Source organism: Anabrus simplex, chromosome 6 (genome assembly GCF_040414725.1).
Source record: "Anabrus simplex isolate iqAnaSimp1 chromosome 6, ASM4041472v1, whole genome shotgun sequence".
Lineage (NCBI taxonomy): Eukaryota > Metazoa > Arthropoda > Insecta > Orthoptera > Tettigoniidae > Anabrus > Anabrus simplex.
In genome coordinates, this window is record NC_090270.1 from 60539737 (window position 1) to 60562558 (window position 22822).

At 37.8% G+C, this 22822-nt stretch overlaps 1 protein-coding gene across 1 annotated transcript in view; it reads left to right on the forward strand.

Moving 5' to 3' along the window:
* The window catches only part of yps (ypsilon schachtel), a 164689-nt gene that overhangs the window by 134535 nt on the left and 7332 nt on the right, over positions 1-22822 (forward strand). The window contains exons 3-7 of the mRNA XM_067149749.2: positions 3613-3646; positions 4090-4330; positions 14560-14723; positions 20185-20331; positions 20505-20648. Of these exons, the coding sequence (XP_067005850.1) occupies positions 3613-3646; positions 4090-4330; positions 14560-14723; positions 20185-20331; positions 20505-20648 (730 nt within the window). The remainder of the gene's footprint in view (positions 1-3612; positions 3647-4089; positions 4331-14559; positions 14724-20184; positions 20332-20504; positions 20649-22822) is intronic.

The window sequence follows — 22822 nt, forward strand, 5'->3', positions numbered from 1 at the left end:
CTACTGATATGAGAGCAAGAAATGTATGCCTGGTCTGGTTTCCTTTGACTTTCTTCGCTGTGCTCTAAGCATCAGCCCATCCTTACATTCATTGCTGTACAAGACTAGCCTTCTTCAAAAATAAATTTGTTGGCATTAACATTTTTCTCTTTCATCCCTTTCATTAACCTACATTTTTCTCATTTTCATCCGTTTCATTAACCTTTAAGTACACACGCTGGTGTATAAAGTACACCACCCATACTAAAGAAGGTTGTTGTTATGTTTCTGTGCACTCTTGGGCACCATCTAACCTATTCCTGAAATGTTTACTAAAACTACAAACAGTGTAATTGTTGGATTCGTTAGTGCTGATTCACAGGAATAAACAATGAGCTGTAGCATACTATGGTGAACTAAACACACCACGCGTGTAGTTATGCAAGTGCAATATTGATTCACTTTTACTCACTGTCTGCCTTTTTACACAATATTTTTATAGAATTAGAAACACTCTGAGTGTGTCATATGGTTCTGCTTTAGAGGGACTTGCAAAACAGTTAAAAGTTTTAAGCAGCTTTCCGAAATCCAGCGCAAGAATAATTGGAAGAAGTAGGAGGAGACTCGGATACTTCTGAAGAATAATTTGTGGAGGTAAATGATTGCAATACAGAATCAGAAGACTACTAGTGACTCAGGACAAGAAAGGGATCATTCCGATACCGGTGTAGACACTGACATTCGGGATGAGTAAATTGCGGGGAAAGATGAGGTAACCAGTTGGAATAAAAGCCCATTGACAAGTAAGTTCAGTTAAAGTAGTAAATATAATTTGTACAAATATTTCTTGGCCAAGTGCACGGAATACTGTGGACGAAAGAAGTGCTTTTGAAATGTTTTTCACTAAGGACATTATTCAACATATCCTTACATGTACGAATTTGCTAATCGAAAAAATGCTAGAAAACTAAGACCTTACTGAATATGCAAAGGATACTAGAGACTGAATTACAGGCGTTCATCATAATAATGTTTATAATAATTGCTACAAATATGAGGGATACCTATATGTTATGAAACGAGATGACCTTTGGCTTTAGTTCTCAGTTGGTGAATAGAGTGGAAATGAACAGTCAAATCTTACACAATTTATCACACATTGAGAATGGTCATGAATGCCAAAGATTTTCTCACAGCCAAGCCCATGTCTGATGAAACCACATCTTGAAGACGGAGGTGAGCTTGGGAACCTGCTTGCAGACGCCCAGCTCTTTCTGCGAAAATACAAAAGGCAAGAGCTACAGCAAGAGGAATATCCTCTATCAAAAATACGACGGTGCTTCTCTTGTGGCAGACGGGTGACTAGGCTGGAATGTGGCTGAAGTGATCCAAGTGAAATTTATTTTCCTCCTTTATGAACAATATTTCCAAGTGGTTTAATTTCAGAATTCACTTTGACGATACCTCACTATTTCTTCAAGTTACAATTTTTGTACTTTATGTAATGTTTTCACGTTATTATCCAATAAACTATTATAAGATGCCTTCAATTTGGAGCATTGATAAATTTAATTCTTATAAATCATTTATAATCTCTGAGAACCAAGTGTCCGTACCATTTATTAAAGATAAAATGTGTCTTTCTAAGCACAGTGTAGTATGAATGCCGTATTTGTGTCATTTGTATACTCATTGTTTTCAAGTATGCAAGATGCAAGCATTTCTCTTTACGGCTACTCCCCGTTTAGTGTTCGCCGTTAACCTTTAGAAATATCTCATTCACTGTCACTTGGTACCTATTATAACGGGTCCGTACATAATTAATCGTAATTATCGGTAGCTGTCAGCAGCTTAATACGCCGCGCCATGTTGACATCAGCACGGGTGCTCCAGGGAATGGCTCTACATATCAGACGACATTATTTTGTTAAATACATGAAGGTTTAAAGAAAGAAATATGCAGCAATAATTTATATTCCAAGACTAAACCATTTGGAACTTATTTTGTCCACAATTTAATCAATAATCAAGAAAATACATAGGGCATAAAAGCGAGAATTCTTTAGTAGCCCATCACGTCATCTACTGTCAGCTGGAAACTACGAGAATTCTCAGTGCTCATCATCCATGTGGCACATCAGTTAGTGAATCTGCATATAAATGTTGAAATAGTTCCCATGGCTACAACGGTCGTACAATAAAAAAAATACATCGACAATAAAATCTATGATCCCTCTACTCATGACATGATTGAAAGTAGTTAAAAATTATAGCCAACAGATAGCACAACCAGCTACAAACGATACCCATGCGTAAAACCTGAGATCTCCAATGTCCGTTGTCAACTGCTGGCCGCAGCACTATGGAGATCTCCGGTGCCGGTCGTCAATGTGTTAATAACTTTTTGATGTACTGATTTGGTCAAAAGCCCTTAGTTAAAAAAAAAAAAAAAAAAAAATTGATTTATTAAACAGTACGGAATTTATCCATGACATTTCTGTAGTGTCCATGTATTTTCTTAGTTGTCACAAAGTTTCAACTTGATGTCATAGCTATTTAGCTATTTATGTGTTAAATATCAGGGCACATCAAAAAGAATTTAGCGTAAAATTTTCTTTTTTAAATTGTCACCCCTTTAAGTGGTATTTTGAGATATGATGGCCTTGTTAGACAAGGCTTTTGGTGTACTCTGATACAATATCCATTCATATTTCTGATATATATATTTATGGACAGTTGGGAGCAGCAGGCAAAAAGACGAGCACAACGCCTATGATACAATACGTATATTAGACAAACTGGATTTCCATTAAACTGTGTACTGTAGTCTGAGATAGAGATTCACTATAGCTCTTTTATTTTTCAAGAAACCTGAATTTAGGGCGTAAAAATTCACTTTTGCATTAAATTAAATTTGAAGACTTGTGAAATTATCCTATTGCCTTCACTGTTAGAACTAAACCACCCCATAATCGGGATAAACTTCATTTGCAATGATATTTCCTCTGTGTATTCCTTTTTCTGGTTTTCTTTTTTTCAACAATCTGCGTCTTCATTTACAATTGATCCCTCTGAATCACTATTGTTAAACTTTCTCCTGTAAACAGTTTGTCCTGGAGGTTGGGTTCACTTTGCACTTACTGTTGGTTGTTAGAACAACAGTTCCTTTACAGTCGCTACACTTTTTTTTAGAGGTGTGCTGGAGTACCTTCAGAACTTTGTTTCAGGGTAATGTAATTTTCACTTAAGTTTTTTTAGACCTAAATCTTCACTATATTGAGCTTGGCACATACCAGGCACTCATATTTATTCCCACTTTCATTCTCTTTCTGAAGAGTAAAGAAGTGCACATTTTACACACACAGAAGCAGTAGAAATTGACTTCTAACTAAGTTAGAGATTTCACAGCGTGTATAAGGGACTGACTCTCTTGCATACAGTGGGAGAAAATGTTTTATACTTTCAAAGCTAACATTCTGATTTTCATGAAATAAGCATGGAACTATGTGTTAAACTGAACAATAAAAGAAATATAACAAATTTGAGCATTTTAGGCTAAAAAGTCCCCATTAGGCTGTAGATTTAATATACAAATCCCACCTATAATTTACTAGTCTTTCAATTTTGTTTCAGAAATGACACCAAAGACGACGTATTTGTACATCAGGTAAGCTCCCTTACTGTTCATTTATTTTTTGTATTTTCTCCAGAAATATTAACTCTGTTGGCTTTTGTAATCATTTAGTTAGAAATACTTAGTAATTATTCTTAATTCATTGCTTTGTGAAAATTGCTCAACATTCATTAGCTATGGGCATGTTATCAATCAATCAATCTAGATAGTTTTGTAATCCATTCACTTCAGCAGAGGTTGACAGTTGCAGATCATGTTCTATGAAGGGTGTGGAATAACATTTTCATGGTATTTTGAGTTTGTGTGGGTTGGATATGAAACTAAAATTAGAATACACCTAGGTACAATTCATGTTCACTGTAAAACTGTTCTGAATGTATTAGAACATTGCTGTATGCCCATGTTATTTTTTCAGCTAATCCTGAGTGCATTCACAAAGGGCATAAATTCTACTCTTGTTTTTTTTGTTCTTTCAGTCAGCCATTGTTAAGAACAACCCTAAGAAGGCAGTTCGAAGTGTAGGGGATGGAGAGGTTGTAGAGTTTGATGTGGTTGTTGGAGAAAAGGGAAATGAGGCAGCAAATGTCACTGGCCCTAATGGAGAACCTGTTAAGGGATCACCTTATGCTGCTGATAAGCGCCGTGGCTACCGCCAATGGTTTTATCCTCGGAGAGGAAGCAGCATGCGTCCTCGCCGAGCAAGAGAAGATACTGAAGGTATGTGCAGTGTTACTTGAAGTTATTGTAAGTAGTGATTATATTTGAAGTGGCTCTTCTGTTGACCATATTGTCTTCCCTCTGGCAAACTAACGAATGTGCAAATTGTCAAAAAATTAGGAGAGCTGAAAGCAGTTGTGATTGCTCATGTCAAATCAATTTTTATACTTAACGATTGGTTTTGTGTGTTATCTATACAGAACAAGCTGAAGATGTGAGACTGTCAGTGGGTAGACATTATATAAATAATAAAATCTAGATTAAAATTTTAGTATTACAGGTTCCCTAGTTCATCACTTCGCTAGTTTGCCGTAGTGGGGATGATACATACGTGAAGAAGCGTGGGGAAAATTAAGTAAAATGACACCTGAAGTAGCATGGAGGAAATATCCTTTCTTTAATACCCCTAGGAAGTATTCTCATTTATGTAAAAGAATTAGAATGGAGACTGTTCACATCTGAGAAATGAGACCATTTTCTGTGTTGCTGGCTGACTCTGATAATTTTCCTATTTCTCCATTAGAGTTGGCATCTTGTATGTCCAGCAGGGCTGCCACTTTCTGTGAAGATCAGGAAGCGTATTATTCTTTGTGGCGTGAAGTCAATGCTGATACAAATGCTGTTAAGAATGGACAAGACATTGATTTCATAGAAGAATATGCTGCTCTGCTATGCCACCTCTTATTTGTCTGCATTGGCAACCCCAGTTTATTACTTTTGATGTAGTTCCAGCTACACAATGTTAGATCTCTTATTGTACAATATAAATTTCTTGATAGTCCATATTGATGATATTGATTGATGATACTGTAATATAATAATTACGTTCCTGATCAATACCCAAAGATTTACAGTTGTAAAATTAGAATCTTACATTTTATACATTAACCCTTTCAGCACCAGTCGTTTACAGGCATTTAATGTGAAGAACACCAGGTTTCTTTTTAAGAAATAGCAATGTTAAAATAAAATCCTTGTGACTTATTGTTGAAGATATGGCCCTGAAACTTTTACTGGTCATAGAAAAGGAGTTGCTTTACAAGTCGCACACTGTTACATTAACACAACTTTCAAAAATATCTGTTTTGTGAATATCAAAATAAAAGTTTGTCAAAATTGGGAGAAAGAAGCAAAATTCAAATTTAGAATTATGCACTATCGAATATTGTCTGCAGCTACAAGTGGTTGGTTTACTATTTGGAAAGTTTCAATATCTTAGGCGCTATACACTATATTTCGGATGGCTGGGTGGAATGATCATAGGTACTATTGTCAATAAGGTGGAAAATAATCACAATTGAAATCTATTGTGGGAAAACATTGTACCGAATCATGGAATTAGTCTTGAATTAGCTGACCCGTATGAAAGTATATTCGGCCTTTTTGTAATGCCCATTTAAATATTTCCACAAAGGCTTTTCTCTTGGCAGTAACATGACTCCATTGTCAAACTGTTGAATGTGGCAACAGTTTGAGTAGACAGGAACTGAGTTTTGTACTTAATTTCTTTCACAACTTGTGAAAATTTGTGTAAAAAAAAAAATCCTGTTGAAATACTGCACAAGCTCTCTGCATCAGCAGGAGGGGTATGGTCAAGACCTGGTGTTTTGTGATACAGCGGGGAAGTTTCGAACAGCGTGTCATTTTCAATTGAAACTTCCATACCCATATGCATATAGGCTGTGTTGTCACTACTGTCTACACTGTCTTAATTTGCATCACTCTCCTAACGGGTAAAACTCATTTTCACCAGTGGACATACCATGAGATTTATTGTATTGTGGAATGTCATTGCTACTCTTAACTTCCTGTCTTAGAAATAACATGACCATGATATTGCTATATCATCAGGCTCAATGTAGTGACCATCAGCACAGAATCCATAAATATACTCTGCTAAATCGTCTTCATTCCTGAACACATCCCACACGACTGAGGCCATTCTACTTACGACCTTGCACGGTGTACAAAAATATTAAGCGCTTTGAAAAAATCATGTCTGTAAACAAAGTGATTAGCGCGATACTCGTGGTAGATTTTGAAACTATCGGCTTTTCGTATTTTGAATCGTCTGCTTTGTCCTTTGTGATTGAAGGCTGGGTCAGGTGATTTGTTCTGTGTCTGCATTGTGTAGGTTTGTTACAATAATATTGCATGTAGTTTGATGGATGCTGTGATGGACACTCATGTTTACAATTCAAGTGATGAGACTCAAGTAGCGAGCATGGGGAATTCTACAAAGAAGAAATGTAAATTCGGTAGTGTAAAAAGTGTTACAAGTGTTGCTGCGTATGAATCTGGTGAAGACTGTGACTGCAGACGTTTACAGGTGTTAGAAATGCCCAGAACTTGTACTTGGCGGGATTAATTACCGTAATTCCTGTTAACCTAAGGCGACCACAGCAGCCAGCACAAGAGGCCTGTCTGCACGATTTTCCTTGTGTATAAAGTTTGTGTTGTGCGTGAAGGGACAATAGCTGAAATTGTTTGTTTTAAAGCAATCTTATCCTTCTTTGGTGTAACTGCCCGCCATTTACGCACAATTGAAACGTCCCTGGCTACAGCAGGACACTCCCCAATTGACAACAGGGGAAAAAACAGAAAAGAGGCAAAAGAAAACTTCCTGAGGAAACATATGTAGCAAAGACTACATTTTTCAGTTCTCCTAAGGGGCACAAAGCTTGTTATAGTTTACAAGGTACAGGAAAAGTTTACCTTCTTGAAGACCTGAATGTGGAAAAACTACTTTTCATGTTTCTGGAATGCTATCTGCATGTTCAAATTTCTAATGAGACATTCAGAGTAACGTTTGTCACAAACTTTAACATATTTTGGGTATCCCTGAACTGACACGGGTAGCACATGCGATGAACGGAAAGCATCAGCTATGGCTCATTCCATGTTAAGAAAACAGTATTGCTCTTACGGATCTACGAGTGAACATGCCCCCCTCTGAGACGCCCATAATTCCTCGTGATTAAGGGATATTATACTGTACTTCGTAATGTATTATGAAATATAGATAAAAAGGATGAGGCATTTTTGCCTGTGAGATATTAAAATAACTATATAACACTTTATTTTTCATGAATACATTCGTAGGGAGGAAGTACAATGGCGGGTACAGCCAGCGCTTTGTTGCCTTGCTCGATTTGCCTTCTATGTTGCTCTGGTACAAACAACTGTGAACCGCGGGCAGCTCACTTCTGTAGTGATGTCACGTACAATGTCTTTTACATTAATACTGTGATCTCTTGTAGTCATCTACAGTATTCATTTGTTGCGTCTGTTTGTTGGCCTTTATATCAGTGCGTACTTGTCTTGTGTCGAGCGAGTGTTATGTGATAAATTAGCTTACTTGTGTGATTTCTTTCTGTTAACATTAATACCGTGATTTCTTTTGTAGAGATATAGTTTACGGTATTTACTTGTTGCGTGTGTTCATCAGCCTTTATATCACTGTTGAGGCCTAACTGTATTCTGTTGAGCGAGTGTTATGCGCTTAGCCTACATGTGATTTCTTTCTTTTAACATTAATAGTGATAATCAATAGTGATTTATTTGCATTATGGGTGAGAACGTCCATAAAAATAAGCAGGGAGAGGTACTTCGGAAGAAACAAAAACAAACTGCGCTTAATGTGCGTAATTACCCTTCTCGAAAGAATCCAGATAAGTCTCACCTGTGTGGTTAAAGAAACTGCTGAAGCAACAGGCATTTCTGATAGGACTGCTTATAAAGTGCAATCTGCAGCCTCTACAGGACCTTTGGCTTCTCCGATTAAAACAAGATAACATAAAGCACCACGGAAAGACAGGTCAGTCAAGTTCAGTGATTTTGTTCGCAATGGTGTAAGGCGTAAGGTGCAAGAGTTTTACCTTAAAGCCAACCTCCAACCTTGCAGCAAGCCTTACAGTCTGTGAAGAATGATAAAGACCTTACCGAGTTCAAAAGGACAACTTTGTATCGTTTGTTGAGAGACATGGGTTTCCAGTAAGAAAAATAAAGGGAATTCAGCTAGTTTGACAGAGAGGACATATCTTGGTGTCACAAGTGTCAACAGTTAAAAAATATCGAGGAGGGAAGGAACATCTTTTACACTGATGAGTCATAGGTTAACACAGGGCACACTGTTGGGAAAGAATGGAGAGATAAGACCGTTTCAACTCCACGGGATGCTTTTCCGTTAGGACTCTCTTGTGGTCTTAAGTCACCTACAGGTCGTGGTCTATGGTTCGTGTTAGTTCATGCCGGTAACGAGAATGGGTTCGTGCCAGGGGCGAAGCACTTGTTTCAGTACAAGAAGAAAATCACAAACGCTCACGACGAAATGGATGGTGATTGTTATGAGGAGTATTTTAAAAAACTTCTGCTACTGAACCTGCCGCCAAACTCTGTCATTGCTCTTGATAAGGCCTCCTATCACAGCCGCAAGAAGGAAGCTCTGCCTACGAAGGTGTGGAAAAAAGAGAACATGCTGAAAACAGTCTTGATGGCCGTCGTAAACAGTGTGCAATGGAAATACGATCGCCACGGAATCGATGAAATGGCAAGAAAAAATAGTGTCGCGGTTCTTCGTTTACAAACATACCATTGTGAGTTGAACCCTATTGAACTTGTTTGGGCGCAAGTGAAGCACTGTTGCTATGAACACCACCATGTTCAAAACAAGGTAGATGGACTCGTCGATGAAGGTTTCCTATGGGTGTCTACTGAACACTGGGCAAACTACGTGAAACATGTGGGGACATGTGGAAAATGATTTGATCCAGGACGAAATGGAGCCCTTAATTATTGATGTAGACAGTGAATCTTCATCCGATTCAGAATGATAAGGGGACTTCAGCCTGCAGCGGCAAGGAAGTAACATTCAGCGAGTACCATAAAGTTGTCTAATGGCAGTTATTTCACTTTGTTTGCATATTGCATAGTATTTGTGTGTGTTCTATTATTTTCGTACTGTACAGAAGTTGCTGAAGTAATAAAACATCTTCATACAGCACCGCATTGAGCGAGGATCGAACCTGCCAAGTTGGGGTCAGAAGGCCAGTGCCTCAACAGTCTGAACCACTCAGCCCATCTGGGGAAATTTATTAAATGCATCCTTCACCCTTCGAGCCCATAAAAAATTAGTCTATTTTCTCCGCCAATTTACCATACACTTCAATGCTGAGGTTTATCTGCCATAGTTTTACCTCTGATTCTGTACATACCAAAAATAGCCCCTGTAAACTCCCCGTCCCCTTTAGTTCATACAAATTATTTGCAACTTAGTTTATTACGCTTGTTTTCTTGAAGTTAAATATTGAATATCACAGGCTTATGTGCCGCCGTTTGCCCGTGATTGTGTTGCGCAGAGCCGTTCGGTATGGCCACCCTGTTGTCATAAGAGCAATACTGTTTTCTTGGCGTGGAATGAACCGTAATAACTTAGAAAAGGCTAAAGAAACATCTAATCTGGAGGGAATAAAGAAGATCGAAGATTATCTGAAGAAACTGTATAACGAAATGAAACTGCACAAAGTTAGTTGACTTGTTCTACAAAAGGAAGAGAAACTCGAGAAGAGAAGCTAGAATAGATGTAACATACGAGGCGATAGCTGTAGATTTGGGTAGAAATCTCCTGTTACAAACATATCGACCAGTGATGCCTATTATCGTAGACAACTTTCATTTTGTGTGTTCAATATACATGTTTTAGCAACTGGTATGTCGGCGTTTTACACTTGCGATCACACAGTGGGGTAAAAAGGGAGCAGACGACGACGTTTCGATGCTAGATCATTTCATGACAACCTACCTAGATCAGTGTGTCCATAAACTCCACATTTTCTGTGATTCATACAGTGGACAAAACAAAAACTTCACCATGATTAGATTTCTCCACTACGTAGCAATAACATTGAATCGCTTCGACCAAGTAGTTGTTACATTCCCTGCAAGAGGACATTTGTATATGGTGTGTGACAAAACATGGGCCTAATCCTAAAACAATTTCCAGCAGAAACTCCAGGTGACTGGCGGGAAGTAATTCGAAGTACCCGAGTGAAACCTTCTCCTTTTGACGTAGTCAATTTTAAAACTGGTGTGTTCAAGTCCTGGGTTAACTTTCTAACACTGATGTATATGAAAAAGTTTCCTGCTGCAACTTGGAACTTCAAATTACACCCAGATATCCATAGACAGTTGAACACCGTGAAACATACAATGGTCTCTTCAATTCCACTGTTGTTACAGCAACAGGGTGTAAGAACGTGTTACACGGCCAGCATGAAGTTGCAAAAGCATGTTCAGGACCAATTCCTTTGCCTAAAGAGAACTACAAGGGCCATCAAGTACTGAAGTTGTTTTGCCGAGATGATGCAAGGAATTTCTTTAGTCATCTACCTGTTTTTAAGAGTCGACTAAGAACCAACCAAATGACTTAGATAGTGATGTTTGATAAAGTACTGTGGTAAGGGGCTTAAATTTAATCGATCATTACATAACAGGACAGACAAATATTAAAATGTGTATTACGTTTTATGTGTACAGCCACATTTAGTTATAAAAATGTTCAAATTATTGTTTATTCTGTTACCAATTATTTTAATTTTTTAAATCGAAAGCTAAACTTTTACAAATTGAACCATTTTTAGCAATACATTGATAGACATTTTAATGTGAGCTATTATGTGCATGTTTTGAAGTAATATAACACATTAAATTCACCAAACAACCTCAAGTGAAAATCTTACGGAGCTGGCTTCTGCTTCTCTTCCTCTGCCAATAATTACACCATCATCCTCTTCAAAAAGTGTGGCGCCTAAAAATACAAGTAAGGCTCAGAAGAGTAAAACCACCAACTCTGAGAAAATTCATCTCAAAGAAGAGGTCTTGACCCACCTGCAACTACTGAGGTGAGGCAGGACATTGGGACCAGATGGTGAAAGGGCATGTAATATGCCCAAACTGCAGGCTTCAGCAGGAATAACTGATATTTGTCTCTTACGCTGGCTGTGATTAACGATCATTGAGGTATGTGATAATTTTTGCAAAGTGCACTAGTGTTGCAATCAGTTATCTTCAGTGACCTTCTGCAAGTCATAAAACCTCAGACTAAGGATTGATATAGATCTCCACGAAAAAATTAGACTGTAAATAATATCTGTTGGCACTTTTCGTTACCGAAATCTATCATAGTCTATCAGCTTCATTTCCGTATTGATTGGTACTCTGATATAAAGAAAGTCTAAAATCTCCACCTTATCAATACATTAGTTTATTTACTCTAAATTAGTAAATTGGTCAATACCGGTTTCAATCCCTCGGATCATCTTCAGTTGACACACAAAAAAAGGATTTATAAAAACATCACATATGAAAGGTTACATTTGGTGACTATTTCAATTAAATCAAGTGTTGAAAGTTATGTCATTAAAGTACTAGTGGGTACATCTTAGTTTTTTAACGTGCTATTGTGTGAGGTATATTGGCTAACTGTGTCTAAGCTTTTTGTACATATAATGGGTTCTACATTTATTCACATCTGGTATTGATAATATTACATTCAATATGATTGATTCATATGATTAAAACATTAACAAATATCTTACTAAAATGGTAAAAAATATACATCATTTGTTTAAAAGTACTTGTTAGTCTTTTTGACCATACTACACTTGTATTACAAAATGTGGAATAAGATTTTTCACTCACACATTAGTGATGAGTCCATTATAGAGTCTTAAAAGTATTTTGTTGTAGAGGTATATCACAGCTTATTGGTTATTGTGATGTCAATAAGACGTAATTTCACTTTGTATTAATGTTTGGGGTATTCCACTTTTTAAAAAAAAAAGTCCATTGGAGTAAACATAGGAAAAGCTTAATTAAAGGGTTAATTAAAAATATATCTTTCATTACTAAATACTAGTATGCGATACCTTATAAGGATCCTTCATTTCTAAAGTATTGATATGTGATGCCTCATGTGTTTGTTTTATCATGTATAAAATGGGGTTTACATTTCTAAACAGTAGTACTGTAGGTTGTTACCATCTATAGTACATATGTAATATTACGATCTGACATAGCAGCCAACCGAAAATGTTTAAAGTATAATCTAATGGAATGGGACCAATTCCTTCTTTTTACTGTTTGTTTTTCACTTTCAACTGGTGGAGTTCATAACATATGCGTGTTGTGTTAGATCTATGTTATTGTTGAATTTGTTGCAATTTGTAAACTGCTGCTTTTGGTGAAGTATCTTAGTCTATGGATGTCATTATATGTATAATATATACATTTGTATGCATGTATGTACGTCTAAGATAGTATTCTAAAATAATTTAATATATAATATATATTATATGTACAAAAAGCTTAGCCACAGTGAGCCAATATACCTCACACAATAGCACGTTAAAAAACTAAGATATACCCACTAGTACTTTAATGACCAAGCTCGATAGCTGCAGTCGCTTAAGTGCGGTCAGTGTCCAGTATTCGGGAGATAGTAGGTTCGATCCCCACTGTCGGCAGCCCTGAAAATGGATTTCCGTGGTTTCCCATTTTCACACCAGGCAAATGCTGGGGCTGTACCTTAAGGCCACGGCCGCTTCCTTCCCACTCCTAGCCCTTCCATGTCCCATCGTCGCCGTAAGACCTATCTGTGTCGGTGCGGCGTAAAGCAACTAGAAAAAAAAAATACTTTAATGACATAACTTTCAACACCTGATTTAATTGAAATGGTCACCAAATGTAACCTTTCATATGTGATGTTTTTATAAATTCTGTTTTTGTGTGTCAACTTAAGATGATCCCCGAGGGATTGAAACCGGTATTGACCAATTTACTAATTTAGAGTAAATAAACTAATGTATTGATAAGGTGGAGATTTTGGACTTTCTTTATACCAAAATCTATGTCGAATACTACTGAACATTAAAATGTAAACGCCAGTGTAACTTCCAAATACTTTCACAAGTTGTGTCACAAAATGACCACATTTTTAAACAGCTCTACTGAAAAGATGTGAAATCTTATGTTGAAACATTACATCCTAATTTAAGGCCTTAATTTCTTTCGGACACATTCAATTCAATTACATGATATTAGTTACATATTATGAAACACGACAGTACCTTTATCTCAATACCCGGCATGTGGTCCCTTTTAATGTGCACGCACATATATGAAAATGAAAATCCACAGTCTGTTTCTAATCGTTCGACTGGGTCAGGAATGGAATGAAGCTCCCATCTAGCGGCGAGGATAGGAATTGTGCCGGCTGCCGAAACCTGTTGCACTCCTGGGGCAATGATAAATGAATAACAAATGAAATTATATTGGAGAGTGTTGCTGGAATGAAATATGACAGGGAAAAATGGAGTACCCGGTGAAAAACCTGTCCTGCCTCCGCTTTATCCAGCACAAATCTCACATGGCGTGACCGGGATTTGAAACACGGAACCCAGCGGTGAGAGGCTGGCGACTCACACATGAAGAGTCACAAAATTATATAATAAAATTCTTCCGGGCTGTTATGCCGTGTCGTGTAGATACGCTCTCCTGTATCCCGCTGCAGAAGATGACTACCGCAGCAGTAGTCGAAACGTCTGGGAGAAGCGAGAGGAGTGGGCCACGGCATAACAGCCCGGAAGAATTTTATTATATTGACACCGGCCGTGAAAGCCTTCATACTTCAGTCACAAAATTACTCGCTTTCTCTTTCCTTCAGCCCTGTGATTGTATAGATCAGGTCTGGTCGGTGTTGACCTCCACACTGACTGGCGACCATTCTGATGTGTTGGATGGGAGGAAACCGGGTGAGGGGAAGGCTGGGAGGACGTATCATTAATGGGTGTTGTAACAGTCTTTGCTTCAGATCTTTATCGATAGTTGTCAACCAGGATGTTCGTTTTTTATTTCTTGGATTTCATTAAGATTATGGACGGGGATTATAACTTTTTAGACAGATCATGTATCAAATGGCAAACTTGTATTGAGCAAGTGGACTTGATGCAATTTAATTCTTTTAGAATATTATCTTAGATGTACATACATGCATACAAATGTGACATAAATTAAAAACATTTCCTTCATGTTGTATACATAAGACGTGCCAAATCCTTAAGTCCTGACAAGTAACTACACACACACATTCACGCACTCACACTCTGTTTTACTTGTAGTTTGGAAAGCTAATTTCAAGATTCACTTAATCATATTTTGTCCATCTCTTGTAGGTTATGAGAGCGGCGAGGGCAAAGGAGAAGAAGGCTCTGGCGGAGAAGTTCGTGAAGGCGGTCCTGGAGGACCACGCAGATACCGACAGAGACGTCGGTTCAATTATTATCCTGGACGTCCTCGCCGCAATCCACTGAATCGTGACGGCCAGGGACAGGATTCGGTAAGACTAATGTTCTGCACGAGTCTACAAACTTTGTATCAGAATTAAGCATTATTCTCAAGTTTGTAGTAAAAGAAAGTGCTCCAGATTTATTTATTTATTATTTTTTTTTTTTTTTTTTTTTTAAAGTAAAAATTCTTTTGTTATTCACCACACTGATAAAATCAGTTGGGTCTTAGATCTGGGGAATACAGAGGCCAGTGTGTTGTTTGTCTACCAAGCAATGTATGAAGAATATAATTTAGAAAGTGCCCCATAATGTGTGTGTTGATGGGGTTGCCATATTCGGTTTTCCCATTTGTTGGAGACGTTCCATTATTGGGCTGTCTAAAGACCACTTCATACAGCACATTAACTGATAGAAGTCTGAATTTATTTTGAACTCTTTTGACCCCTGTGATTGAGTATTTCTTAGCTTAGTTCTAATATAAAGGATGACTGTCCTGGAAGATCAGAACACTGGAGTACTTACTTTTGTTGTTTTTATTTATTTCCTAATTGTAAAATAGGTTTAATATGGCCAAACTGGCTAAATACCCTTGAAATGTTTTATTCAGTTAAGTTGTTCTTTGTGTAATATGTTTTGAAACGTTCTTTCAAATGGAGGAGCTGTCCTGATCAGATCATGAGTCTTAAGTTGATAATGGACTGTAACAGGAGAAGAAACAGAGATATGCTGATAATGTTTGTAGATTTCAAGAAAGTTTATGATTGCATCCATAGAGAATCTCTGTTTAAGATACCTTGCACTACACCCCAAATTAATAAACATGACAAAATTGACTCAACACCAAATCAAAAGTGAAGTTTAGGGGTGAAACATCAGACATTTGAAATTAAAACTGGACTACCACAGGGAGATGGAGCTCTCACCATTAGTATTTAATTGTGGTCTAGAAATGGTAATGAGGGAATGGTTTAGGAAATGTCGCCCAAAATAAAGATTGGCCGAAAAATCAAAACAAAATGCCTGGGTTTCGCGGACGATTTACCATTACTAGCAGTGGACATAAAAAGAGCAAAAACCCAGATATCAGAACTTCAAAACATAGCAAATAAAATTGGCCTCAAAATATCATTTAAAAAAAACAAATTATGCCCCAAAAACACACAGCTAAAAGAAATTACCATAAATGGTAATAAAATTAAAATAGTAACTCAATTCAAATATCTTGGAGAAGTAATAACACATAACCTAAATAAAAAAATCTCAATCCAAACAAGAACAAATAGATAAGCTAAAGCACAAAAATTAACACGGGCTATCTACAAAAAGAAATGCCTATCAGTAAATTAAAAAATAAAACACTACAACAGGACCCATGACCTCTGTTAGGCCCCTTTAAACAACAAGCATCATCAACACTACAACACAGTTATAAAACCAGAAGCAACATATGCAGCAGAAACGCTTTTTTACCTGAATAAACAATCAAAATCAGAAAATTGAGAGGAGGATTGGAAGAACCTGCATCAACAAAGTCGTGTACAAAGAGCTATATGATTTTTCACGAGAGTTTAATCCTGATGTAAACAAGGCATGTCCACGCCTCAGCCAAAGAAAGAGTTGTGATTCGCTGAGCGTGTACTATCGACCTCCGCCCCGTCAATGTCTCGTGTTCAGACATACAGTGCTGAGCATATTACCTAAAATAGACGAGGAACAGATTTTGAGCTGTGCGAAACTAAACAGAGGGGTCTAAAGGGAGATCTACTGCTGAAGATTAGGGCCTACGTTATTTATTTATTCATTTCTGAATATTAAAGAAAGCTATCGTAGGCTAGAGCACCTCTTGCTCCATTTCTCTCACTGTGAATACTGACACTTTACAGCTGCTGCAAGATGCAACACCTTATCTCCACGCTGTACAGCTTGGGACTTTCCCTCGCTATGAGAAGACTTCCTGCATTACACCACGCCTTCTGCCTTCATATCTCGTTATTTAATCACTGTTTAATTTAAAAAAATTATAGATACACACCGGTATATATGACAACCATATTTTACTTTGATTACGTACTCTTTCAGACTATCTAAATGTAATAAACTAAGATAAAATTAAATTAATGCCACCTACTAATTTTCTTCGAGCTCGCATACAGTCCAGTGAGTACGACGGTTGCTTCTCCAATCAACTACGTCTGTGTCCACGTGCAAAGCCAAGGTGCTCCGCCTATTTGTTTACATCAGGATTAAACTCTCGTGAAAAATCATATAGAACAGATTGCAGATAGTATGCGTAAGAGGAGACTGGGATTCTAAGGGCATATCATGAGGATGCAGGATTCGAGACTTCTGAAACAGCTAGTACAACACAATCTTGTCTTAAAAAATACCACAACAGAATGTAAATGGATCAGAGAAGTAAAAGAGGATCTAAACGAAATAGGCCTTACAACAGAAGACACCACAAATAAGATAAAATTGAATACAAACCTCCGCTTTACCCTTACACAAATCAAATCAACACGCGTTTTTTTCAACTGAGGATAGGACACGAAGGTCGGAACGTCTGAAGTAGTACTGAGAGGACCACAAAGCCCGAACAGTCCCTTCAGAGAGACCTGGACGACGGACTGACTAAAGTGCTCCTATGTGGTCATAAAAGAGGAACATGGCACTTCTTGCACTGGTTAATAGTTTCTGATCTTTTCCCTTATGGCTGTACGTACTTTTTACTTCCAGGATTGCCTACAGTGACTCTATGTACAGTGTGGCCAACGAGTGCTTCATTCTGATTGGCTCCGCCATGTTTTTGCCAAATGTCCCGTCAGCTGATTTAAACGTGTTTTCAGCACAGGGCAAGATCACTCTTTATGCAATTTCAGCGAAGTGCAGGCTACCTGTTTTAACCTTAATACACCGAAAATATGTTTTTATTAAACATGGAAGATTATTTAGTATTATTAGTTAAGAAATGCGTGTGAATTTACGTATTTCTGAGGTCTGAGTTTTGAATAAAATTACGCCAGGCTGTTATGCTTATGGTTGCAGAAACAGATCAGGAAAGGTTTTAAAAATGAAATTAGGCCATTGCTTATTTTCAGCATGTTATAAGACGCTCCCAACAACGAGTAGAGTTGTTTCATGCATTATAATGGTAACAATAATAACAAAATGGGTTAGTAATTTTATAGAGTCCAGGATAGTAAATGTCAGATTTCTCCGTTAATATTCGCCGTATCGAAAACCTGTACATAATGAAAGTTGTTTAGCATATAATTTCCAACATTTTACGTTTTGTGCAATTTTACCGTGTAACGAAAATAACAGATTTTCATGATTATATTATTTTTCACAAATGTTCAAGTATCCCCGAAAATGTCTGTTTTATCTGAAACCTGTACTTAACAAAACTTACAGGAAAGGTCACTCCCGATCATTCAAACTTTTATGGCTATTCATCTGTTGAAGGACGTGGTTGGTTATAAGTGCCGCCTAGCATCAAGTTGAGTTTTCCCATGCATTATAATGATAACAATAATAGTCTGACTCCGTGGTTAAATGGTCAGAACACTGCCCTTCGGTTCAGTGTGTCCCGGGTTCGATTGCCAGCCGGGTGGGGCATTTTAATAGCTCGAGCTTGGGGACTGGGTGTTTGCGTTTGTCCCAACACTCTCATCTTCATACTCAGACAACATACCACACTACAAATCACCACAGAAACACGCAATAGTGATTACATCACTCCATATACGATTTTTGTCAGGAATAGCATCCGGCTGTTAAACGGGACCAAAGCTACATGACACAGTTCCCACCCACAACCCCATAGTTGTGGAAAGAGCGGTAAAAAAAGAAGGTATTAATAAGTGATAGCAATGCATTAGCAAAATCTATAGTAGTAAACAGAATGTTTAAAATACAGCGGATATCTACCGGTACTAACCGAACCGGGGCACAGAATTAGTCGCACATCACTGAAATCGAACAGCGGGTGGTCGATAATTGAGTCCTGAATACAAGTACACCGGGACCAGGAAAACTGCTTGTTTTCACCGAGCAACACGTAGTATTTTCTCAAACGATAGGCCTGTTGTATAGTGATACTAACATTTAATTCCTCGTTACGTGGATCAAACCGTAGCGATCATTAAAGGAGCACTATACATAACCCGGGAACCATGGCAGTTGCTTGTTTTCGCCACTAAAGAGTAGCAGGTTTTCTCTATTATTACTATTAGTACGACGAATAAAATGGTACATTATATTATGCTAACTTATATTACGTTAACATAAATATGCAGGTAGGTAATACAATTTTGTCTACCCATCGGTTAACTAGTCATATTATTTTCTATCTTCTGCGTGTGTTCAGATTATATGCATACCGATAAGTCATATATAAAAAGTACATTTTTACGTATAGTTTTATGATACTGCGTTGTACATTCTGATATGTAAAACCATGTAACCTGATGTATGGTAATGTTACTTTTTTACATTTAAATGACCGGGCGAGTTGGCCGTACGGTTAGGGGCGCGCAGATGTGAGCTTGCATCCGGGAGATAGTGGGTTCGAACCTCACTGTCGGCAGCCCTGAAGATGGTTTCCGTGGTTTCCCATTTTCAAACCAGGCAAAATGCTGGGGCTGTACCTTAAATAAGGCCACGGCCGCTTCCTTCGTATTCTTAGGCCTTTCCTGTCCCATCGTCGCCATACGATCTACCTGTGTCGGTGCGACGTAAAGGAAATAGAAAAAAAATGTAGGCTAACTTTACAGTCATCACATACATTATTCAAGACAATGATTATACTATTTTATGCCACATGTATTATAATATAAATGTTATGATAGGCCTAGCTACCAACACAGAATTTCTAACCTCTTCAATAATAATTAAAACTTGTAGGTCTATACCACGTATTACTCTAAATTTTGAAGTCTTACGTCAAGTAGTCAGACTCTGAATATAACAAATACTGATAGGCCTATATACATACAGCATAAGCAAAATAAATAACATCTTAAAACATCGACCTAGTCTATTCTTTACTGAAATAATAATAATAATAATATCACTCTACTTCATCTATCAGCTGATTGAGTACTTGGCAAAAACATGGCGGCTGGACTGGCCTTGGCCACACTGTACAGAGTCACTGTAGGATTGCCTAGCTTTCGATGTCCAGGTATTTTTTTCCCTATGAAATGTGCCAATATTTTACACATATTTGTCTCGCCCTCTACTATTCTTATCCCTATATTTATCATACCTTCTTTCTTGTAAAAGCCGTATGATAGTTCACTTTTTCCTTTTGGGCGAACTCGTCCTCGCAACTACTATCCGCACATCTGCCAAGCTAGTGCCCGTTTAAACACCTCACTATTAGATAACCAACTTTTCGTTCTACTGCTTGATCTTTAAGTCTAAAGCTGTTTAAAATTATATGCTCAGCTTGTGTCGCACTAAACTTTGTCCCTCTTGTACCAGTAATATATCTTAGCATCTTTACAGGGCGAGATGAAGGAAGGTGGCGAGTTTGAAGGTGGCGAGGGCCGTGGTGGAGGACGCGGACGTGGAGGAGCTCCTCGGCGCTTCTTCCGCCGTAACTTCCGTGGGGGGCGTCCTCCTCCGAGAAGACCTCGTAGCCAGGACGGCCAGGTAATTTACTTAATTTCTCAGTTTTCCCAGGCTGAATGTGGCAAGGTATTTTTATGTGTAATTGTATAAATCAATTTACAATTGTTAATGTGTTACAGTTGAAGTATATTATGCTGTTGTTTTGTTCATATTTCGTGTTAATTTTTAAAACTGATTTTCTTTTTCTTTACTAGAATGTAAGTGAAAGTGAAGGGCGTGAACCTCGAGGTGATGGATCTCAAGGACGACCTCCACGACCTCGTTACCGCCGCCGTCTGCCCAGGCAGTCTCGTGGGCCACCTCGGAACAGCCAGAGTGAGGGAGAAACTAAGATAAAGGTACCTGTATTTGAAAGTTTACATGTATTTTCACAACCATAGACCTGTGTGGAATTGGATTGTTCGTATCGCTCAGAAAGAAAAGGTTCCACTGAGTTAAGGACTTTTTGTGGGGCTCGAAAGAGAAGAAACTTGCGTTTAAAAAATTGCACTTTTAAATTTTAGGTCAGCTTTGAATCTAAAAATGTTAAAAAGAAATGGGCATTTTTATTAATTTCGCCTTAATACAGTGGAACCTTGATTCTGTTTTTGGAGGGACCGCGGGGGAAAAAGTACAACACAGGAAAACTGAAAATCCGGAAACGAATGAACCATCAACAATTCGGCTAAACATTACAAAAATGAAATGTATATAATTGTAATGTTACAAACACTCCTAAACCAAACCACAGCGCCTATAGGCCTTCCACCTACGAAGCGATCGCTGCTCGGTCCGAAAGCCTGGAGATTACACATTGATGCATGGTCAGTGTGACGAATTCTCTCGGTCGTTATTCGTGGCTCTCTAGACCGGGGTCGCCATCTCACCTTTCAGTAGCTCCTCAGTTAACGGTAATCATAAGTGTACCTGGAACCAGCCCTCATATGCAGGTAAAAATGCCTGACCTGGCCAGGAATTGAACACGGGCTCTCCAAAATTTTACATTCTGTTGTACCAGGGAAACTTTGTTAGTTTCCACTGAAAACTTCTTTCAGTTCAGCAACTTTGATCAGCCAAACTCTTCGAAAAATCAAATACCTGTAACGCCAAGCCAAACAACAATCAACCACAACTAGTTTTTAATTCTCTAATCTAATAAAATAAAGCACATTAGAAATAAAAGCGCCCCCAACATGATGGCGAAATTTTTATTTTTAATCTTCCCTTGTAATTTGGTCACCGGTATACTGTTTGTAGTAAGTTTATGAAAATCTTGTACCGTGTAAGTTATGCCTACATAGTCTTTTACAGTTATGTTGAACTCTAGTTTTGAATGTAAGGATAGAATCTAGAGTTCTCGAATGCATTATATTCAATTCTGCCATTCACTAATTACAATCAAATTGGAAAGAGAAACCCTGTCAAACTTAAGAAATCACGGTTATTTGTGACCTTAAGCTCAGCTGGAAATTGCGCCTCGCTGTAGAAGTTGGTGCAAGTGCGAAATAACAAACTTTTGAAATGTAATGTGCGCAGATAAAACGACTGTGGTTTTTATAACATTTTAACTTAAAAAAAAAAAACCTGAAATTCCCAGCCTTATATTAGGACCAAAACAGTAATGGGCAATCATAAAACCTCCCATTGCTTTATGTAAGGTGCAACATCTGTTCTGGTCTCTAACGTAATCGTATCTAATAATATTAAAATACTAAATTTATGTAACTTAAGGATTCTTGCCTGAAAGCCTACTGACAACAGTGCTCTGAGGGAAGTGTTGAAAACCCGTTCGGCAATACACTTGAAAAAAGTAAAATAAACATCTAACCCTGAACATAATGTAGACTTTTTGTAAGTACGAACATTTGGAGAGACTCTTTCCATTTTAAAGTAGAGCTGTCAAAATGCAGTCTGTCTCCTTCTAGTTGTTGTCGACGCTCCCTACTTTATGATTTCAGAGGATTCTCTAAACAATGCGATGCTAAGATGGTCCTTTTTGGGAGTTCACTGCCGATTGCTTTTACAGTACAGTACTTCCTCAATTACCGCAATGACGGGGCGTTACCACAAAAATCCATAAGTATGCCATAGCCGTCAGTTTGTGAGATACAGTTTCTTGAAAAACGCATGATCCAGGATTTAGCGATGATGGGACTGAAATTTCTGGGTGGTTAATCCGGGAAATCGGTCTTCCAAGAAACAGATAATGCAGGGTTTTTATAACTTTATTTAATAAGTATGCTCGCGGGACCACGTAATTTGAACAAATAATATAGGAAATAAGTCTGGGGGATGTTCGACCATTCAACACATTCAACCTACGATAATATGGGAAAACATAGTTTCCAGGAATGTACAATCGAGGTTCTACTGTATATATATATATATATATATATATATATATATATATATATATATATATATATATTATATTATATTATATTAATAATAGTGGCATTTCTGTATCGGTCGTGTCCACTATAACAAGGAAATAAACATTCTAATTTTCCGTAATATCTGTGCGCGTGTGTGC